The sequence below is a fragment of the Rhinolophus sinicus genome, linkage group LG01 (genome assembly GCF_036562045.2).
Source record: "Rhinolophus sinicus isolate RSC01 linkage group LG01, ASM3656204v1, whole genome shotgun sequence".
NCBI lineage: Eukaryota > Metazoa > Chordata > Mammalia > Chiroptera > Rhinolophidae > Rhinolophus > Rhinolophus sinicus.
Genome location: NC_133751.1, coordinates 2,999,601 through 3,019,629, shown reverse-complemented (window position 1 = coordinate 3,019,629; position 20,029 = coordinate 2,999,601). Strand labels below are relative to the sequence as shown.

General features: G+C 53.0%; 1 protein-coding gene across 5 annotated transcripts in view; it reads left to right on the top strand.

Annotated features, from left to right (window-relative positions):
* Positions 1-17,773, top strand: part of ABCG1 (ATP binding cassette subfamily G member 1) — a 66,200-nt gene extending 48,427 nt beyond the window's left edge. For 3 of the 5 annotated variants that reach the window (XM_019745709.2, XM_074324953.1, XM_019745711.2), the window contains 11 exons: positions 963-1,013; positions 4,908-5,053; positions 5,337-5,460; positions 6,284-6,398; positions 8,673-8,857; positions 8,973-9,074; positions 9,964-10,132; positions 11,009-11,109; positions 11,213-11,371; positions 12,110-12,228; positions 13,366-17,773. In XM_019745709.2, the coding sequence (XP_019601268.2) occupies positions 963-1,013; positions 4,908-5,053; positions 5,337-5,460; positions 6,284-6,398; positions 8,673-8,857; positions 8,973-9,074; positions 9,964-10,132; positions 11,009-11,109; positions 11,213-11,371; positions 12,110-12,228; positions 13,366-13,594 (1,500 nt within the window). In that variant the 3' untranslated portion in view covers positions 13,595-17,773. The remainder of the gene's footprint in view (positions 1-962; positions 1,014-4,907; positions 5,054-5,336; positions 5,461-6,283; positions 6,399-8,672; positions 8,858-8,972; positions 9,075-9,963; positions 10,133-11,008; positions 11,110-11,212; positions 11,372-12,109; positions 12,229-13,365) is intronic. The other 2 variants (XM_019745710.2, XM_019745712.2) reach the window with 1 other exon arrangement.
* Positions 17,774-20,029: the final 2,256 nt, after the last annotated feature.

The window sequence follows — 20,029 nt, the reverse complement described above, 5'->3', positions numbered from 1 at the left end:
TAACCTGTCACCAGGCTCTGCTGTGAAATCCATTTGTTTTCAGAGTATATTAAATGAGACTTTGATTTTAAGAATTTCACAATGCCTTTGAAGAATCCTTTGACCTTGAGGCGGTGAGACCTTTCGCCCTTCGAGGTCTTGTCACACACATAGTGTTGATATAGGCTACTAGCTGCAGGTTGTGCATTTTCACAGGCTGCTTCTGACCCTTACAACCAGCAGGCCAACCGAGAAGTGACACTTGGTGTCACAGGGCAAGCAGCTGGCCTGGCCTAAGCCAACCCATGCCTGGACCGTGGCCTCTTCCCCACTCTCCCCTTCATCTCAGTTGCTCATTGATTCTCACGGCAACTTCCCCAGCTCCCTGGTGGGAGGTTCTGACCTCACCACCGTGCCCATGAGGAAACTGAGACTCCGTCTCCCAAAGCCACAGAAGTCGGCAGGGCAGAGCCAAGGCGGACGCTGGGCATGATGATGGCTGCTCAGGGTTTTACCACGCAGGGTCAGGGCCCGAGGGTGTGCTGGCAAACGGCATCTCCAACAAAACCAGAGTCCTGCGAGGCAGCACTGGCCAATTCCTGTGGTGTAAACACTCAAACACACCGTGATGAGCAATGGGTAGTTTTAAGCCAGCACCGGTTAAACAGTTGGCTTGTGAAGTTCCTGAATACACACCGCTGGTCTTCAAGCCCCTGGTGCCTGGGTTTCCTTCTCTCTCAGTTGCCCACATCTTACTGCTCTCACGGCACAGCAGCAAATTCGACTGAGAGAACAGGAAGTGTCCCGGACACGCACTGCACCCCTAGACCCCACCTTCATTGGGCCAAGGGAGGTGGGAGGCCAAGACTTCCAAGGGTGTTGCCCCGGCCACTGGGGCTCCTGGCTGACCATACGGCATGTGAGGTTTGCCCTGCCGATGGCCATCTGTCCTGACTACACACTGTTGTCCTCTTCTCCTGCAGGTATCTGCACACCTGAAGCTCCAGGAGAAGGACGAAGGCAGAAGAGAGATGGTAAGTGTGTGCTTTGGGGCCACAAGGGGTCCAGAAGGTCCGTGAAACCATTAGGCAAACATGTGGGATGGACTTTTGGGCGCTGGATTTGTTGGTTTGTCCTTAGCCTTCTGTGTGCGGGACAGTGACAGCTCAGTGTGCACTCCAGCCTGGCATCCAGAGCTCAGGAGTGACCACTCTGCAGCAAGAGCCTGGGCCCGACTCTCATGTCCAGATGGACGCTGCCGTCACCGGCCTGGAAGCTTCGGTTCAGCCCCAGTGCTGCCCTTGTAGTGTTTAATACGCTTCACACGCCATTGTTTTCTGTAAAACTCTGACAGTGAAGAGGGTTAGTCATTCATTTAAAATAACCAGCCTCCACCCACACACACTGGCAAGGAGAAATTTGGTTCTCACGTGTTATTAAGCAGCCTTTGAAAAGATAAAATAAACACGTTTCTCGGGTGATTGAGACCTCCTTCTAGTCCTTTTCGTCACTTTTTTCATTTCCCTACGATCCCAGGGAGCGGGGAGCACCAGAAAACCCCGCTCAGTGCGGGGAAGGCTGGCTCCTGTTATACACTGTCTGATGGAAACCCAGCTTCCCTGCTCTCCACCACGAGTGCTCGTGGGATGTTCATGTGAGCACAGAATTTGGTGACGTTCCCTCACATAATACTATCTTGTTTCCTAAGACTGTTGGAGAGCCACCGTCCAGCCGCGGGAAGGCAGGGTCTGCAGGGTTAGCACCAATGGGGCAACGCGGCCCTTCATGGATTGGTGAAAAATGGGATGATTGACAGGATACAGTTAAACGTGCTAAGGAAATATGAATAGCAATCCGACGTATGCTTGTCCCCTCTCCTGTCCCACATCAGTTACTGTGACGTAAATGTAAACCACCTGGGTATGGAAAGAAATGCTGGTATCTTCAGGGTCCTCCTCCCCTTGCCCCAGCACACACCCCACAACTCTTAGGGTTCAGCCCGTGAACCGGGGGAAGGGAGGGTTAACGACACAGTGTAGGCGGGAGAGCCCGATTTCTGTGACGAGTGAACCATGTTGCTGCCGGTTCACGTGGAGCTCTTCTATCCTGAGACTGAAAGGAATAAAATAGCCCGAAAGCAGAGAAGTAGAAAACGTGGGAAGCACACACATTTCTATCCCTTTATGAAGGTGGAGGGCTGGGCTGTGACTTTACGTCATAGGCTGACAGCAGAGAGTCCTGTAGGACCACTGCTCGTTTCAGAACGGGCACCTCAGACTCACAGTGGGGAAGCAGGGACAGCGGGAGCGGGAAGAGGGAGGACCCGTTTCTGTTTATATTCAGGAATCACACCGCACAGGAGTGGGGGTGGGGTGAGCACATGAGTTAGGTCAGAGGAGCTTGCTCACACGGAGACGGCCTGTCGTGAAGGGGGACCAAGCCCACAAGGGGGCCCCCTTCAGCCCTGGCCTCCCAAGACACACTGGGTAACCACGGGCCACTGCCTCCAGCGCTCTGGGCTCCGTCTGTAACAAGGGATGGAAGGCCAGGCCCCACCGGCCTCCAGAGCAGCATGACACTGAGTGAGATGATGTCTTTACTATCTCTGAGCTGCACAGAACAGGCATGATCCATGAGTAAGTGGGCTGCTTGGGACTTCCCGGCAGCATGACCCACACGGACCAGCCTTTCCATGTGGGAAGAGGGGCCTGGGGACAGTAACTTTGCTGAAGGGCTGGGAGGACAAGTGAGCGCTTCTCAGCTGGAGCGCAGCCAGCAACCCCTTTTGCCTCCTGCGCTATGTCTGTCACATTGTGACCTTCAGAGGCAGCTTCCAGCCCCAGCAGGATAGCTGCTTGGTGATTTCCCGTTGGGTCGGTTCTTGATGGGAGCCACGGTAACCCGCCCTGCCTGCTTGAGCAGAAGTGACAGCTGCGAGATGGCCTTCTTGGTAGGGAACGGAGGTGTCTCCTGCAAGGGCGGATCCTCCACACATCTGGCCTGTAAGACACAGACCAGAAGACAGCCTCGTGATATTGTCCGCTGGGTTTACCTCCACTCGGTCAGGATCTTCCCGGACTATGTGGCTGAATTGTCCAAGGGAATGAGAGCCTTGAACTGCTCTTCAGATCCAACTGCTGCCAAATTGAACAAGGCAGTGAGCCCCCCTGCAGGGCTGACAGGTGTGCTTGGTTCCTGCACACATCTCTCACCGGAAGCGCCCAGCCTGGGCCGGCCTACCCATCCTCCTGCTCCTCAGCCTTGTGAGGGTCCCACCTCCTCCAATAATCCAGCAGCAGGATTGTGTGATTGTTTCAATGGCAAGACAGCCCATCGCTTGCCCTGACTCATTTCCCTGCAACTCCATGCGTGGCAACACAATAGGAAGGACTATTCTGGCCAGAGAGGAATGTGCTTCCTTGTTTCCCAGAAAAGCAGCCTCTGCTCTGAGAACCCCAAGGGAGGGGGCCTCCTTGGGAGCAACATCTTCAGACCACACATTGTTCTCTCTGACGAGTTTTTAAGCAAAACCAGCCTGCAGAGCGTCACTCTTGAGAGAATGCGGGAGAAAATGCTCCAGCTAGTCGGGGCAGGAAAAGGGAAGGCACCGCCCTTTGGCCTCTATCTGCTTCCAGCATCCTGTCTGTGGGGGTTGAGGGCAGGTGGGGTGAGGGGACGCTCGGCCACAAGAGGCAGACAGGCAAAGGGCATGTGCCATGTTTGTGGATGGCCCCGAAGCAGGCCTGGAATGACCAGCGTGACTCTTCATCCTGTCACTTTGGCCTGTGGTTCCAGAAGACCTTGCCAGCCTCATCATTCTGAGAAAGACAGCAGATAAACCACCAGCATGGGAGAGGAAGTGTGCCAGGAAGAGCCCTCTCCACCTGCCCCACCTCGATGGCCTTTGCTGGGTGACCTCACTGACCTTATTCCTGGCTTGGTGTCCTTCAGCGGCACCGCATTCTAGAAGAGGTAGTACAGTGGGGTTTCGGGATCAACAAGGGAGAGGCTGAGTGGGATTCAAACCCAGGCCTGTCTGACCTACTGCTTCCTGGCCCATGAAGCAGCAGTCCCTGGCTCTTCCTGTCACCAAAGCCACATTTTGTCCTGACCATGCTTTAGTAATTCAAGAGCCAAAATGGAAATTTTCTTTCTTGTGAGTTCTTTCTCCTTTTGGGTGACCTCATCTCCCCAGAGAAGCTGCTGGACTGGGTCCACCCATACAGGCCCAGGGGCCACCTGGGGCCAGGATGATGGCCAGGCGAATTCTGGCAGGACCGTTGAGAGGTGAGGCTGGCTTGGAGGCAGGGAGGCTGAAGACTGAGAAGACGTTGGGCTGGACCCTTAACGCTGCAGCTGAAGCTGGCGCCACAGCCTACCCTGAAGTCTGCTGACCTTGGGTCCCCTGCGTCAATACTGGATCGATAATCGGGAGCAGACAGGGAGGGCTCAGTGCACAGTGGGCTGTTCATACCTCGGTGGCCAGCCTGCAGCCCGGGCAGGCATCGGCGGGCCGCTGCGGGAGTGACCGGCTGCTTCAAGCACTTTTATCGCTTTGCTGCCCCTTCAAAGACCTTGTTTTCCTATTGACAAGTGCCAAAGGGGCCCCGTTCCTTCTTTCGAGAGGCCCGGCCTGTGTGGTTATGTGTCTACAGGAGCTGTGTCACTAGTAATTGTCTCATTAGCAGCTTCCGTCGATTAAATGTTTACATATGCCATGCACTTTGATTCATTCTCTCATTTAACTGTCACAGTGGCCGTCCCTTTGTGCTGGTCAGAAACCTGATGATCCGTTCATCTCCGGGTGAACGGGCACGTCCGTCTGTGTGTCTGGGAGCCGGGCTGGGGAGGTGACAGGTTTCCACGTGGGCCCTGGTGGTGGCAAGGTGTGGGGGAGGTCCCTGACGGCCACTCTGCTCTCCCCCCAGGTCAAGGAGATCCTGACGGCTCTGGGCTTGCTGTCTTGTGCCAACACGCGGACCGGAAGCCTCTCGGGCGGCCAGCGGAAGCGCCTGGCCATCGCGCTGGAGCTGGTGAACAACCCTCCGGTCATGTTCTTTGACGAGCCCACAAGGTATTCCGGTGCAGCCAGGACAAACCCTGCCCCCTCTGCCAGCAGTTTTTCTGGGGCCCCTACTGTAGCCTCAGGAGGGGGAGCTGTGTGCCCTGCCTCCCCCATCTCTTTCTCCTTCTATGCTGGGGTCACAGAGCAGAAGCCTCACTTGCGCCCCTCTCCCTGTCTGAGTCTGGGAGACAGCCATGGGCTCAGGCCTGCACACAGACCTACCCAGTGAGCTTTGAATGTGGGCATGGTTTGGGGGTCCCACAAGCGTCTCACGGTGCTCCTTGACTTGCAGTGGCCTGGACAGCGCCTCCTGTTTCCAGGTGGTCTCCCTGATGAAAGGACTGGCCCAGGGAGGACGGTCCATCATCTGCACCATCCACCAGCCCAGCGCCAAGCTCTTTGAGCTGTTCGACCAGGTACACAGGCCCCGTGGGGTCCACCAGGGAGAAACCGACTCCCGTTGGCTCGTGGGGCTGCCTTCATTTCTGAGTGGCCTTCAGTGTTATGTTTCATAAAACTTTGGAGCCATAAACAACTCAGGTGGCTGGGTCTGTGGGGGCAGGAAGGGGTAGGATGAGCTGGTCAGGGTCCTCTCTCTGGGCTGACATCTGGCCACAGGGTCTCCTGTGAGCCCCTGGCAACACTGAGGCTTCATTACCTCCCCTGTTACAATGGGGGGTCACCTGTTTTATTGAATTAAATGACAGGTTATTTTATTTGTGTAATATGTTTTATAAATTTTAGGTTTTAATATTATGAGCAAAACCAAAAAAAGCCCAAAGAGTTAAAATATGTATGGCTCCAAAATCTTTCCTTAGTAGGCGGTTAGTGTGGAAAAAAGCAATATAATAAAATTAATCCTGGCCACATGATATCTTTAGTTTTCCTGACTTATCATGGATTTCTCTTTGAACTTTAAAAGTCCTTAGGAGGTAATGGGGGAAGAGAGAGAGAGAGAGAGAGAGAGAGAGAGAGAGAGAGAGAGAGAGAGAGAGAGATTGGGTGGTTGGTGGATTAACGGGTAGGTGAGTGGATGGATGGATAGATGGATAGAAGGAGGGATGGATGCATGGATGGTGGTTAGATGGGTAGGTGGGTGGATGGATGGGTGGAAGGGTGGATGGTTGCGTGGGTGGATCGATGGATGAAAGATGGGTGGAAGGATGGGTGGATTGAGAGCACCTGTTGCTTTAGGGAGGTAGGTAGGCTTGATGTTTTCCCTCTCCTTGCTTTTTCCAGCTTTATGTCCTTAGTCAAGGACAATGTGTGTACCGGGGAAAAGTCTCCAATCTTGTACCATATTTGAGGGATTTAGGTCTGAACTGCCCAACCTACCACAACCCAGCCGATTTTGGTAAGTAGAGCGTTTACCAGCCAGAAGGAAAAACAAGGGGCTTTTTTGTTGCTGTTTTTTTTCCAGTCTTGCTTTTTCCACTTTTACCTGAACCCCCAAGTCAGGAATTACTTGATTATCTACAAATGGTTCAAGTGACATCCTGTGGTGAAACTTTCAAGAGCAGAAAAAAAGATTGTCTTTCCTTCAGATAAAAATGGGAACTATTACAGGGGAGCTGTTGCTAGGAATAACATTTCCTAACATTTTGCTGTGTCAGGCCCCAGTTTAAAGGAAGTTATTTCTAAAAAGAAATAACCTTTTAAAAGAAAGATCTGCTCCGCCCTAATCCTGCTCTGTTCCTCTTGCCTTCTCTTTCTCTCAAGCTTCATGTTTACTAGACCACCGGGTTGTTCATCCCCAACCAGTCCCATTCTCCCCTTCGGCCACTGTACTTGGGGTCCCGTCCTTGCTGTTCCATCCTGCCTTCCTGGGGTGGCTGCTACAAAGCACCACAGACTGAGCGGCCTAAACAACAGAAATTCATTCCCTTGCAGTTCTGGAGGCAGGAAGTCAAGTGTGGACAGGGCCAGGTTTCCTCCCAGGGCTCCAGGGGCGGGTCCTGCCTGCCTCTTCCCGCTTCTGGTGGCTGCAGTATTCCTTGGGTTGTGGTCCCATCACTCCCATTTCTGCCTCTGTGTTCCCATGGTTTTAAACTCTGTGACCTCTGTATTCTTATAAGGACACCATTCATTGGATTCAAGGGGCCCATCCTAAGTCCAGGATAATTTCATCCAATTATACCCGCAAAGAACCTTTTCCAAATAGGGTCCCATTCTGAGGCTCCAGGTGCACATGAATTTTCAGGAAGCAGCATTGGACCCACTCCCACCCTCCTCCTTGGTCATTAGCTCTTCTTGGTCAGTTGTTTTCCATTCAGACATCTCCTAGGGGTCCTTATTTGCTGCAACATCAGCTCCCAAATTGTGTGCCATGAGCCACTGTCCTGGGAAATGCTTCTCTTACGAGAAGTGGGCTTTGACCTGGAGGGAGGTGAGGGCCCTGTCTAAAGGGCAGTCTCGAGCACCTTGGAGAGGCAGTGAGTGTGGCGGGTTTCCCGTTGCATGTTCATTCAGGGGAGAGAAGTGTGGACGGGTGCTGCCAAGCAGGGGGAGGGCGGTGAGGTCCAAAGCCCGTAAAGAGGGGAGGACTTTGAGGGAAGGGCAGACAGGAGGAGAAATAGGGTGCATCGGACTTCGGGCAGGTCCCAGAAAGGTTCGAGTGTGGCTTCTATTTCCTTAATGTCACCTGAAGGTGAGGTGAGGACAGAGTGGCCCTTTGGAGGGGCGAGTGTGAGTGACCAGTGGAGCAGGTGGGACTGGGCTCATATGGCATTGGTGGTGATGAGGTCCTGGTGGGGTCACCGTATCCTGGTTTCTGACCGGATCGGGGAGACTTGGACCCTCGGTTCAGGCCTGGGGATACCAGAGAGCCACCTTTGCCAGAGGGACGTGCAGCCTGAAAGCAAAGCCTGGGACTCTGGGCATCAGCTAGGATACTATTGAGGTGAGGGGCCGGAGGGTTTGCCAGGAAGGATGTGGGGAGCAAGAGGGAAGATGGACTGTGAGAGATCAGGTGGGTGGATAGGAAAGAGCCGCAGTCACCCTGGGGGTGTGGAACCAGGAGAGAAGTGGGCAGAGCGGGACTGGAATGGGTCTGGAGTGCTGAGGAGGCCTGACGCCCAGGGCCGAGGAGCGACGGTGGGAGCAAGCCAGGGCCAGTGGAGGAGACGCTCCCTGGGGATCTCAGAGTTGGGGCTGATGGTCCCCGACCTCAATGTTCCCAGGGTGCCAAGCACACCTCGGGGCCCCAGGTACCCCTTTCTCCATGGTCCCGCTGCACTGCCACCACTCTCATCACTCATGCCAGACCCCATGTGCAAAATGCTAGCTCTCCAATCAGTTATGCTGCTCCATTCACTCATCTCCCAGCTCCAATGCAGAGGCTTGAGTGCCTATTGCGGGCATCCAACCCGGGTGGGAGGGGCGCCTAAGGCAGTAGGGATGCTCGCGAGCAATGGCCTTGCTGGGCACTTTAGAACCGAAGGAACATTGGCTGCTAAGTGATTTGATCATATGATCGTCATCCAGCAGCTCCTCTGTAATCACTCAAAAATATTCCCGCTGGACTCATGACTGTGTTGTTGAGAAATGAAAGGGACCCCCAATTCACATTAGTAATCTCGGGCGCCTGTCCTGGGGCCTGGCTGACCACATACATCTGTGTCTCACGCAGTCATGGAGGTGGCGTCCGGCGAGTATGGGGATCAGAATGGCCGCCTGGTGAGAGCCGTCCGGGAGGGCATGTGTGACTCCGACTACAGGAGAGAGCCTGGGGGGGATGCTGAGGTGAACCCCTTCCTATGGCACCGGCCCTCTGAAGAGGTAAAGCAGACAAAACGATTAAAGGGGCTCAGAAAGGTAATGCCCACCCCCGGCTCCCGGGACAGCCGTGTGCTGCATTGCAGCTGGCTGCACGGAAACATGTCACAGGCTAGGAGTCTGACCTCCTCTCCCTTCTCGGGTATGTCCTCAGGACTCCACGTCCATGGAAGGCTGTCACAGCTTCTCAGCCAGCTGCCTCACCCAGTTCTGCATTCTCTTCAAACGGACTTTTCTCAGTATCATGAGGGATTCGGTAAGCTTACTCTCAATCGTCTCTCGTAGTAAAGGAAGCTGTCAGCCGTTTTCTGGTTTATTTGTCCTGACTGAACTTCCAGATAGTTGTTCCTCCATTGCACTTGTCAGCTTTCACTCTGTGATGCTACTGTAACAAACACTCCCCAAATGCCAGGTGGCTATGACAGTAAAGATTCCTGTCTCGCTCCTGTTATGCGTTGGTGGCTGAGTGTCATGGCTCTGCCCCACAGCTTCTCACCCTGGGACCCAGCATGGAGGAACAGATCCTTTCTAGAACGTGACAAAGGGGAAGTGCAAGAAAGGAATGAAATGGCAGCCCTTAAAACTTCTGGTTCATGGTGGCAACGTGTCACTCGTGCTCACGTCCCACTGGCCAAAGTCAGTCATGGGGCCAAGCGTGACACCAGAGGTTGTGTTCCTCCCTCAGAGAGGCACAGCAAGTTGCACTGAGGCTTTTCAGGGAGGAGGTAGCGAATGGTTAGGAACCATGATAATATCCACCGTTTAGTGTGGACAACCTGACAACCTGCTTAGGAGGGGTGGTGTTCTGTGGGCCTCTGGGACTGCGTTTGAAAGATGGAGGGGCTTGTAGTAACCCCGGCTGGAGCTCTTCAAGAGTAGGCCTTTGATCTCTCCTTCCTCTGTCTCCCTCCCCACCATTGTCTCTTGTCCTTTCCTCTGAAGGTTGCCATTTTGGAATAGTTCTGTTTTAACAGCAACAAAATGCTGTGTGTGTGTGTGTGTGTGTGTGTGTGTGTGTTGCTTTGTCCTTCTGGAGGAGAATGGGCATGTGAAGCACAGTTCTGCCTCCGGAGGCCTTGGCCCCGGTTCTGTCGCTGCCCGAGCCTGCACTCCCCGGCGTGTGAGTAAGAGCTGTGTCCCCCCAGGTCCTGACGCACCTGCGGATCACGTCTCACATCGGCATCGGCCTGCTCATCGGCCTGCTCTACCTGGGGATTGGGAACGAAGCCAAGAAAGTCCTGAGTAATTCCGGGTTCCTCTTCTTCTCCATGCTGTTCCTCATGTTCGCGGCCCTCATGCCCACCGTGCTCACGTGTGAGTGTCTCACTGGCCACAGACCCACCCTCCTCCATTGTCTGTCACTCCAACCCGTGACTGATGTCACGGCCTGGCCAAGAGATGGGTTTTCTGAACACACAGTGTCGTGTTTTTATTTTTTATAAATACAATTTGTTGACAGAAGTAGGCATTATTGTAATTTCTGTTAGACAAGAAAATACATACCATGTTCAAGCCAAAGGAATGAATCACTGATGGGGGGAATGGGGGTTTTAAGCATGGTGGAAGGCAGATAACACAGATTTCTAAAAGGTTTTCTAATCAGGGTCACCTCAAATTCTACTGCGTCCCTCGTCCAATGATTGAGACAGCCCCAGTGCAGCCAAGCAGTGAGTGGATAATGCCACTCTGGGTGGATTTCCATGCCCGTCCTGACTGTTTGCGGAGTAGAACACTCTGGGACCCTCTGGGCTCAGAGTGGAGAAGCTTTGGCTTTAGCAGAACTCCAGCATAAGCACTTCCTCCACACCGTGCCGCCTCTCATTTTAAATGGCCCAGAATTTCCAAGACCAGCTGTCAAGGTCTTGCCCACGGGAAGGAATGACACTGTTTCAGTTATTCCAGGAGAATAAGTTAGGCAGTAAATTGCTCACGTGAGTCACTAAAATAACGCTCAGTCCCTGCATAGATGTTCTCCACTCGATGACTCTTCATGTTATTAAAATGGTTGGCCATTGCCCCAGCTGGTCAATCATTCCACCCCTTTCCATCCACACCCCGAGTACTGTAAGTGTGGAAAGGCGCACGCCTCAGCACAGGCCAGCCGGGGCACAGAGAGCCCAGTACCAGCCTGCGCAGGGCCCGGGCACACGGGCACGTCTGCTTGACCGTCTTCCATTCCCTGTCTCCTAGTTCCCCTGGAGATGGGCGTGTTTCTTCGGGAACACCTGAATTACTGGTACAGCCTGAAGGCCTACTACCTGGCCAAGACCATGGCCGACGTCCCCTTCCAGGTACGTAAGTGAAGGGCGCGTAGTTGAAGAGGGGCAAGAATTGTCCGTGGTACCCTGCAGACCCGGGTGGGAGAGGCTGAGGTGACGGTCCCTGTGTTTCCAGATCATGTTCCCGGTGGCCTACTGCAGCATCGTGTACTGGATGACGTCGCAGCCGTCTGACGCCGTGCGGTTCGTCCTGTTTGCCGCGCTGGGCACTATGACCTCACTGGTGGCGCAGTCCCTGGGCCTGCTGATCGGAGCTGCCTCTACGTCCCTGCAGGTACCAGCCCAGGAAACACTGCGGGGCAGGCCTGCCTTCTCTGCCAAGGCTGACACTCAGCGCCCCCTCCTGCTTCTGCCGTAACTTCCTAGACCAGCTCACCAGGTCAAACCCCAGGGCAGGACTTGCGTTGTCCTGGCTGGTCAGGATTGGCACATCAACAGCACCGGTGCCCCTACCTGGCTCCCACTGTATGCCAGGTGCTGTTCTCCATGCTTTCCACCTCATAGCTTGTTGAGTCCCAAGCATAAGCCCATCTTACCGGTGGGGACACTGAGGCCCAAAGAGGCAACATGATTTGATCAGGGTCACGCAGCTGGCTTGGAGGCCGAGTTCTGGAGACCCAGGGGGGATCCAGTTGGCCATCCCTTGGAGCCCCTCACTGCCGCCCCACTCCAAGTCTCTGCACGTGCCCCTTCTACGCCTGGTACCACCCGCCCCCCAAGCGGCCAAACTCACATGCCTTCGCAGCTTCTGCACCTCTGTGGTTTCAGGGAGACTCAGGCCAGGCTGTTCCTTAAAAACAGCCAGATCTGTGGTGAATCAGGTAACCTCAAACAGGCTGCTTGCTACTCAAACCAGACACGTCTCTGTGCCACCCTGGCCCTTGTAAGATCAATCCTGAAAGCTGGTCCTTTCCCAGCTGCCCACATGGCAGTCCAGGAAGATGGCGTCCGGGGGCCACCTGAGGAGGAAGCTGGGTGGGACTATAAGCTCTCTTTATGCCCCCCCCCCCAGGTGGCAACCTTCGTGGGTCCTGTGACGGCCATCCCTGTCCTCCTCTTCTCAGGATTTTTCGTCAGTTTTGACACCATCCCAACCTACCTGCAGTGGATGTCCTACATCTCCTACGTCAGGTAGCATGGGTGTCGGGGGGTGGGGGGCGCCTCACGATGACGGACGGAAGGGGACTGTTGTACAGATGCTCACAAAGCCACGTCTTGGCTGTCGGCTCAATGCTGTCATCACTCCTGGTGCCTTTTATCTTTCCCTGGTGTTGTGTGCCCCACACTCCCCACCACACACACGAGGAGAAGATAAGTACCAGTGATTCGGGCCCAAAGAAGCCCGGTGGGCCCTGTATTCTGGGGCTTTGGAGAACTGCTTGGGGGGCGGGGAGCGTTCCCACCTTTTAGGCACATCAACCCTCTCTGAAACAAGCAGTGCTCATACGTGTTTCTGCGTGTCATAAAAGGAAATCAGGGGAAAACCAGTCATGATGTAAGCATCCGAATATCTTTGGACAAGAGTATCCTGCAACAGGCGCTTGCCATCAGATGGTGTGCTCTGTGCCCAGGTTGTTTGGCCCTTGGTCCTCGGGCATGCTTATCTGTAGAGCTTTTCTGCCCAGCTGTAGCAGGTCCACGTGACACACAGATCTGAAGTCGGGAACAAGCTTTTCTTTTCTAGAATGTCAGTTCAGACCCAGGGGTATTGTTTGGGAAAACAGAATGGGAACAAAGCGCCTGTACAGAGTTTCAGCAACCTGTGTGCGCGCCAATACCAAGAAATCTGAAACCCACATTTTTCTTCTCAGAATTCGCGTTTCTGTTCTGACCGTGTAGGGCTGGAGCTGAATGGTAGACGGCACAGAAATCCGTTATTAAAGTGCTGCACAGGGCGTGGAAGCCTGTCCGCCCCTTTATTATTTCCAACTTTAAAACAGTTTATAGTATCGCACGTAACCAAAGTGGCTTTCCATTCATTTCATCGCTGAACAAATGCCTACAATTCAGTCAGTATGGTTTTCTGGTGGAGATTCTGGAGAAAATGCAACTGGAAAAAACGTAGTGAAGCTGTTGCATGTGTTAATGTTGGGAAGATGCTGGCAGGTTAGGGAGTGTTTCATCCCGTTCAGGAAGGGAGGCAACTGGGAAGCCGGAGAAGGTGACTGCTATTCTGCCCTCGGCAGACAGCGGCGGGGTAAGGGCCGTGGGGAGGCGTCTGGTCACCCGGGACACAGCCTTCCTCACATGGGGCGCTTCCCTCCCCAGGTATGGGTTCGAAGGGGTCATCCTCTCCATCTACGGCCTCGACCGAGAGGACCTGCACTGTGACATTGACGAGACCTGCCACTTCCAGAAGTCAGAGGCCATTCTGCGAGAGCTGGACGTGGAGAACGCCAAGCTCTACCTGGACTTCGTCGTCCTGGGTGTTTTCTTCATCTCCCTGCGCCTCATCGCCTATTTTGTCCTGAGGTACAAAATCCGGGCAGAGAGGTAAAGCCCCTGCATCCCAGGAAAGAAGAGAAATAGACATTGCGGCCAAGGGCAACTTGTAGAATCATGGCGGCAAGCCTGTGCCTGCAGACAAAGGGACAACTGTGACCCAACCCCGAGCCACCACGCCTGGTTTGCAGGTGCCAAGTGTTCAACTGCCCTGCCCAGCTGGGTCGGGTCTTCTCTCCATTATCCTTTCTAGCTTTAACTAGGAAGAAGATGTAGAAAGGAATTTTTTTATATGCAGAATTTAAAAATACCACAACTGGGGCAGAATTTAAAACTGCAACAAAGCTGGTGAGAAGAGGCCTCCTTGGTAAAATTCTTCCTTATGACCCAGGTGGCACTGGTCCCGGACGGGGAAACGAGCAGCCCCTCAGCTGGCCGCTGTGCAGGAGACGTCCTGGGGGAGAAAGGCAGCGGGTGGAGTGGTTCCATCTTATGACTGTTGTTTTTCATGGTTTTCGTCTTTCTACGGTTTGTCTCTTTTTCCAATGAGCAGTCATTTTCCAAGCCAAAAGTCGATGAATTTCGTTCATTTTAAGAAGCTGTATCTTTTTAGTACTTGTTAAAGAGAATTATTCAGGGTAAATAACATACTTTGTTTAGAGGTATAAGGGGTTTCGCGGAATCGCTGAGCTGGCCTCATTTATAGACAGAACTTAGGAGAAGCTGCCAAGGCAGGTTCCAGGCGGAGAGAAGACGCTGGAACTGTGTGTGATGTGCTAAGCCGTGCAGACATTTCAGAAAGTTGTACAAAAAGTTGTAAGGTGAAATTGGCCAATTCTTTCAAAGTCTTTGATTTCTCCCCATGCTTTTTATTTTAAGCCAAATACATATTGCTTCTTTCTCCCTAACTCTCTGAGCACCTTAATTTTGCCTCAGAAAATTCCAGAAGATCAACCCCGTTGAGTTTTTACAAACATTTCCCTTTCCTCATATCTCACATCAGCTACCTCCGCTGAACCTGAGAAAGCTGGGTTTAGGGCCTTCCAGGTGTGAACGCTGAGGGGTCTGCAGGTATGGCTGGGAGAAGACTAACTACAGGACAGGGGAAGATGCTGAGGCCTCATTAGAATCCAAGGCCTTTGCAAGAAACTGCAGACACTTAGTGTGTCCAAGGCGTCCACAGCTCCATCAAACAGTGCCCTTGGAGCCGCGGGAGTCCGTCCCCTCAGTGTAGCTCTTGCGGCCCTCAGCTGCACCCCTTTCTCAGTGCTGGGTTTGTATAGCCTCCGCAGACTGGACACCCCTTCTTGCCAGTGATGTAATCACATCAGTGACTCTCACGCGCACAGGAACAGGGGGTGCATCTGCAGGGTAAACAGCCTTGACATCCCAACAGGGCATCCATGTGTTTGCCAGCTGTCAGAGGCAGTGTGACTGCAGAGTGGGAAGCGGTTCTGGCCAAAGACGGTCATCTGAAGGAAAATGGAATTGCTCTCCCCTTCCAGAACGTCACTGTCCTGGAATCAGGGTCTCCTATGAAAGATGGTATTTTTGTAGGCAAATTCATGAACCTCTCTGACCCTCAGTGTCTTCTGTAAATGGTAGCACTAGATATTTTTCAAGGCCATTTTCAGCTCCAAGATCCTTGGTTCTGCTCCCAAACCTCTTATTTCCTCTCCAGAGAACAAAAAGAGTTAAATTTTGACTTACACATGGATTTGATGTGCAAATGCTGAGCGATCCTCTTTTCACCCTTAGATCCTTTTTAGGAAACATAGTCAAGATATATTGAAATGCACTTTTCAGTTTGCTTGTCCTACACAAATATAGCTTTGCCTTCCAGACTCAGTTATTTAACCAGGGTCAAACTTAGCTTTTATAAAAAGTCTTCATTTAATTTCCAGACACATTTGCCCGTAAGACGTCACACATGGGAACAGCCCGGGGAAATACAGAGTTGGGAAGACGAGGACGTCTTGATCATGCCTCAGAGTTACATGAGGCGAGGCCAGTATTTAAAGACCTCTGCCCCTCCTAGTAAGCCCTTCCTGTCGGCTGTGGCTCTGTGACCCTAGTAAGGACAGCACGCCAGGAGCCACAGTGAGTAGGGCCCACGCCCTCCACTCCACTGGCAGTTTCATCTCATTCACTGAGCCACGGTGTCAGGTCTCAGAAGTTTCGGAAGGAAACAGTGAGATTCCTCTAGATTGAAAACATAGTTCCCAAGCACACCTCAGCCCTCAGAAGGAGTCATTTCTGTAGGGGTTCGTGTTTCCTGCATTTTGGGTTTCCACTGTTAGCAGGTTATATTCATCCCTGAATAGATGAGGAGCTGACTGAGGTCCCCCAAAGGGCAGATCTTGGGGGACGTGAGGGCTGCCAGACTTCAGAAGGAAAACCCATGAGCAAAGTAACACGGGTTATTTTTCAGGCTGCTACCTGGAGTGTAGTGAGTATACTGTCAGCCCCTCAGGGTGACTCTCCTGCAAGGACCTAAAGCCATGCGGAATGAGTGTGTCTGTCATCCGCAGCAAATGTCCACACACCCCCGCCACCACCCGCTTGTGTGTTTTCATTTGAGACCCTTACCAGCATTTACTCAAATGCTGCTACTCTGTTTGGATCTCCAGATATTTGCCCTCCGCTTTTTGTTTTAGGGTAATTTGATAAAACACCTTCTTCCCAGGGCCTAAGATCACATCCAGGCAACTGGTTGACTTATTTTTCTAGCCAGTTGTGTCTGAGAGGTAGACAGCTGTCTCTCATACATTAGCGTTTAAACAGGCCAGCTTCCCAATTCTAATTCTTGTAAGTGATTTCAGAATGTAATCATTCTAATAGTCCTTTCTTCTCGGATGGAGCATCTTGATTTAGAAGGATGAAAGCTTGGCTAAAAAGATGCCTGGTCTCTCCAGCTGTTGGCAGAGGTGAAAATGGCCCAGAATTCCACTTTCAAATGAAACTTGTCGGAGAGAAGGGGGCACCCTGGGATTCCAACCCCTGCCCCCTCCCATGACAGCATCAGCCCCAGCTTGGGAGACTCTCACCTCTGTCCCTATCAGGGCATTTCGTGCCCCCCTTTCTCTTACGCTCCCTGAATATCAGCTGGAGAATTCAATTCTCCCAAAGTTCCTTTGTGGGTGAAGTGAGACACTCTCCCCCCAGGAAGGGAAGAAAACTGGTGTAAAGATTTACATGGAAGATGCTGGAATCTGATAAGTCACCTGGCGGAGACTTAAGCTTTTAGGTAAAAGGGGACCAGGAAAAGGGACATAAGCTTTTAGGTAAAGCCTCACCCTGGAGAACCACGGAAAGAGCCTTTTCCCACCTGGGAAAGGTACTGCCAGGAGGTTAGGCGCAGGCCCTGTCGTGAGGTAGAGTCATCTTTGGTTGTTGTGCTGAGAAGAGGAAAAGTTGAGCTTCAAGGTGTCGCGTATCTTTCCTCCTGAGAGTCTGGGCACTGACTGTTTGCCTTACGAATCCCTCTGTCTGTTTACTCAGTAAACATGGATTGACCACCCCACGTGCTTGGTGCTGTCCTAGGCACTGGGGTCTCAGGGGAGGGGACTCAGCCGCAGGCCAGCCCTCCAGTGCAGCAGGCAGGAGGGGACCCATGACTGCATCACGCTGCTCGCTCTGGAGATGCAGGATGCAGAGGCCGGGAGAGGGGCAGGAAGGTCCTCCATCCCAGGGCCAGGAAAGAGCAGAGTTGGAATTCGAGCCCCAGGCTGACCCCAAAGTGTCCACTTTTTTGCTTTGCCACATTGCCTCCGTTCATAGTGTACAAATGGACATGAAAATACTTTTTAGATATAAAATGCAATACTAGCTTAATGGCTGCTATTCATTCTGGACTTGCTGTCACCACACAGCTGAGGTGGGAGGGTTGCCCCTCCCCCTCAACCGCCTTGCATAGGGCACCAGAGCTGGCCCTGGGGCTGCTGGCCTGGGGGCTCAGCTCACTCCTGTCTCGGTGGAGTGGTGCCTTTTTCATGCTTTACTCCAAGAAGGAAAGGAAAAATGCCCTGACTTCAGGCCTGCCGTGCAGATGGCAAAAGCATAGTCAAAACTTGCTAAGGCTTCCATCCAACGCCAGCTAAATTTGAATGTGACAAAAAGTAAAACCAAAAAAAGAAAAACAGCCCAGTGGGGTGGGGGGAGGTACAGAGCATATGAATATAAAGTTACTTTTAAGAAATGAAGACCACTAATAAAATATTTTATATAAAGCTTTTTCTTGTGTTCACTGTTAAATGCTTCAAACTCCAAATGATGTGCTTGACTTTTGCGAGGTGAAATGGATTCTGAGGTTGTGTTTTGAATACATTTGCTGTACATCTAGGAAGAGTTCAGGTTATTAGTGTTCTGGCTTAACACCAACTGTAAACAGTCACCTTTCTCTCTCGGTAACGTTCATGTTTTATGTTGAACTGCCTTCGAGTTTTGTGGTTTTCCTTCATTCTCCCAGACGCCTCACCCACTTCCTGCTGCCTTGTTAATAATGTTGGCCATGACCTTGAAAAATGCTGGGGCCCCGAGTGCATGCGGCTCGCTGAGCTTCCTGTCCAGCCCCCTCGCCCTGCAGTGGTCTCTGTGACGCAGAGCCCAGGAACACCCCTCATTCATTGCACTAGGTCCGGGGAAACCCCTTTCTTGGCCGAGGCCTCTGTAGGCAGCTGCTATGGGGGGAGCTTCACCTCTGGGAGGTTTGGCTCCCACTTGAGGTGAGCAGAACCCAGAAGGGGTTGAACCCGTGAGCTGCATCAGCTCCCAGGTCCCTGAGCTTGAGCCCAGCCTGGGCAGTGGTGCCTAGGGCGGGGCTGTCACACTGGGCTTCCCTCCCAACCTGGACAGAGCAGTGAGATGTCTCTGCAAAGGCACAGCACTGAAGGCCCCTGCAGTCCTCCGAAGTGACAGGCAGAGAGGGGTGGCATGCACCGAGCCTCCCTACCTCTGCAGGCCCTCCCTCCGTCGTGGTACTTAAGGTCACTACACTTGGCCTCTCACATCAGGGAGACACCTTGGGGACAATCATCAGGGCCTCCCTGGGACCAGAGGCTGGAAAAAGTGGGGGCTCCCCTTCCCCCATCGCATGCTCATTCTCAGCTTGCAAGCTCATTTCACCCTGTCCTTAAACCCACACCTCCTGGGCGGGAAGACAGCTGAAGAGGGTGCACTGGGCCCACCTTCGGGCTGGGTGTAGCTAGACTTTCTGAGAAGTACTGCATATCCTTGCCCATTTCTTTCTCCCATCTTTGAGAAAACAGAAGGGTTTAGCCTTTGCTCAGTTTTTAACGTTCTCTCTGAACATGCCAACGTGGAATCTTCCTTCAGCAGACTGTCTGCGGCCTCCTTGAGTGTGCCCGAGGCCTGCCGGGAAGCCTGCTGTACGCCCCTGTGTCACACAGGTGGTTGCTCTGGGTGCAGGCTGGGCTTAGAGACCCCTGTGGTAAACAGGAGAAAACAAGCCACACACCCGTTCCAGCCAGGGCGAGGGATTGTCATGGGTGGGACACAGCTTCGGGGCTTTTCTACCATGCAGTGACCAATGTGAGGCTGAAGAGAAAGGAACAGGATTACAAAAGTGCCCTGTTGTGTCACCAGCCCGGATGGGGCCTGCGCTGGGTCTGGGCTCTGCCTTTGGAGGGCATTTGGGACCATAGCCAGCTCTGTGTGTTCCCACAGCTGGGGAGCGCAGCTTGCTCCCCCCGTCCCAGGGAGACCCACCCCACAGCCACCGCCTCGCAGGCCACAGACATGTGTGAGTTTCTCACTGGGTTTCATGGTTTTAGCCAGATCTTGGGAACCACGTGAGTCCAAGCCACACAAATAAAAAACAGCAAAACTCAAAATGATTACATTCAGTGGGAGGGTTCTCTCGGCAGAGAGAGCAGGTACCATCCTGTTTGCCGAGCGAACATGAAGGAATCAGGCTGAGCACCTGTGGGTGCTTTCGCCTGTTACCTTGCACCTGAGTTTAAGTGTGGCCCCGATATTGTGCAGTTAAATGGTATCGCCTGAGTTCACTAATGTTATTAGGAGATCTGATTTGGTGCACCTTGTAAGCCACCTGCTGTTACCTCTCATGATGGGTGTCATTCCTCACATGCAGCAGGGTCCCAGGTGAGCTGGGACATGATACTGAAGCCCGTCGGGCAAGCGTTCATGCCGTGAGGGGTGGCCCTCCCTTCCTGGCCTGTGTGGCGGCTATTCTCAAGTCCCCAGATGTACCCGAGATGGACTGTTGTTTTGCTTCCCCTGCCCTGAGGCCTGGTCTGCCCCAGCCCTTCCTTCTAGCACAGCCCTGGACCACCAGAGTGAACTTTCAAGAAAATGACATTTGCCAGCTGGGGCTTTGCTGGAGCACCGGGCACATCCACTTCCGGGGGGAGCTACCAAAACTGCCTCCCTTGGGGGCCCTGATGTGCCCTCTCCTGCTGGTTGAAATGGATTCAGGCCTCAAGGGGAAGCAGGAAGTCAGGGGCTTCAC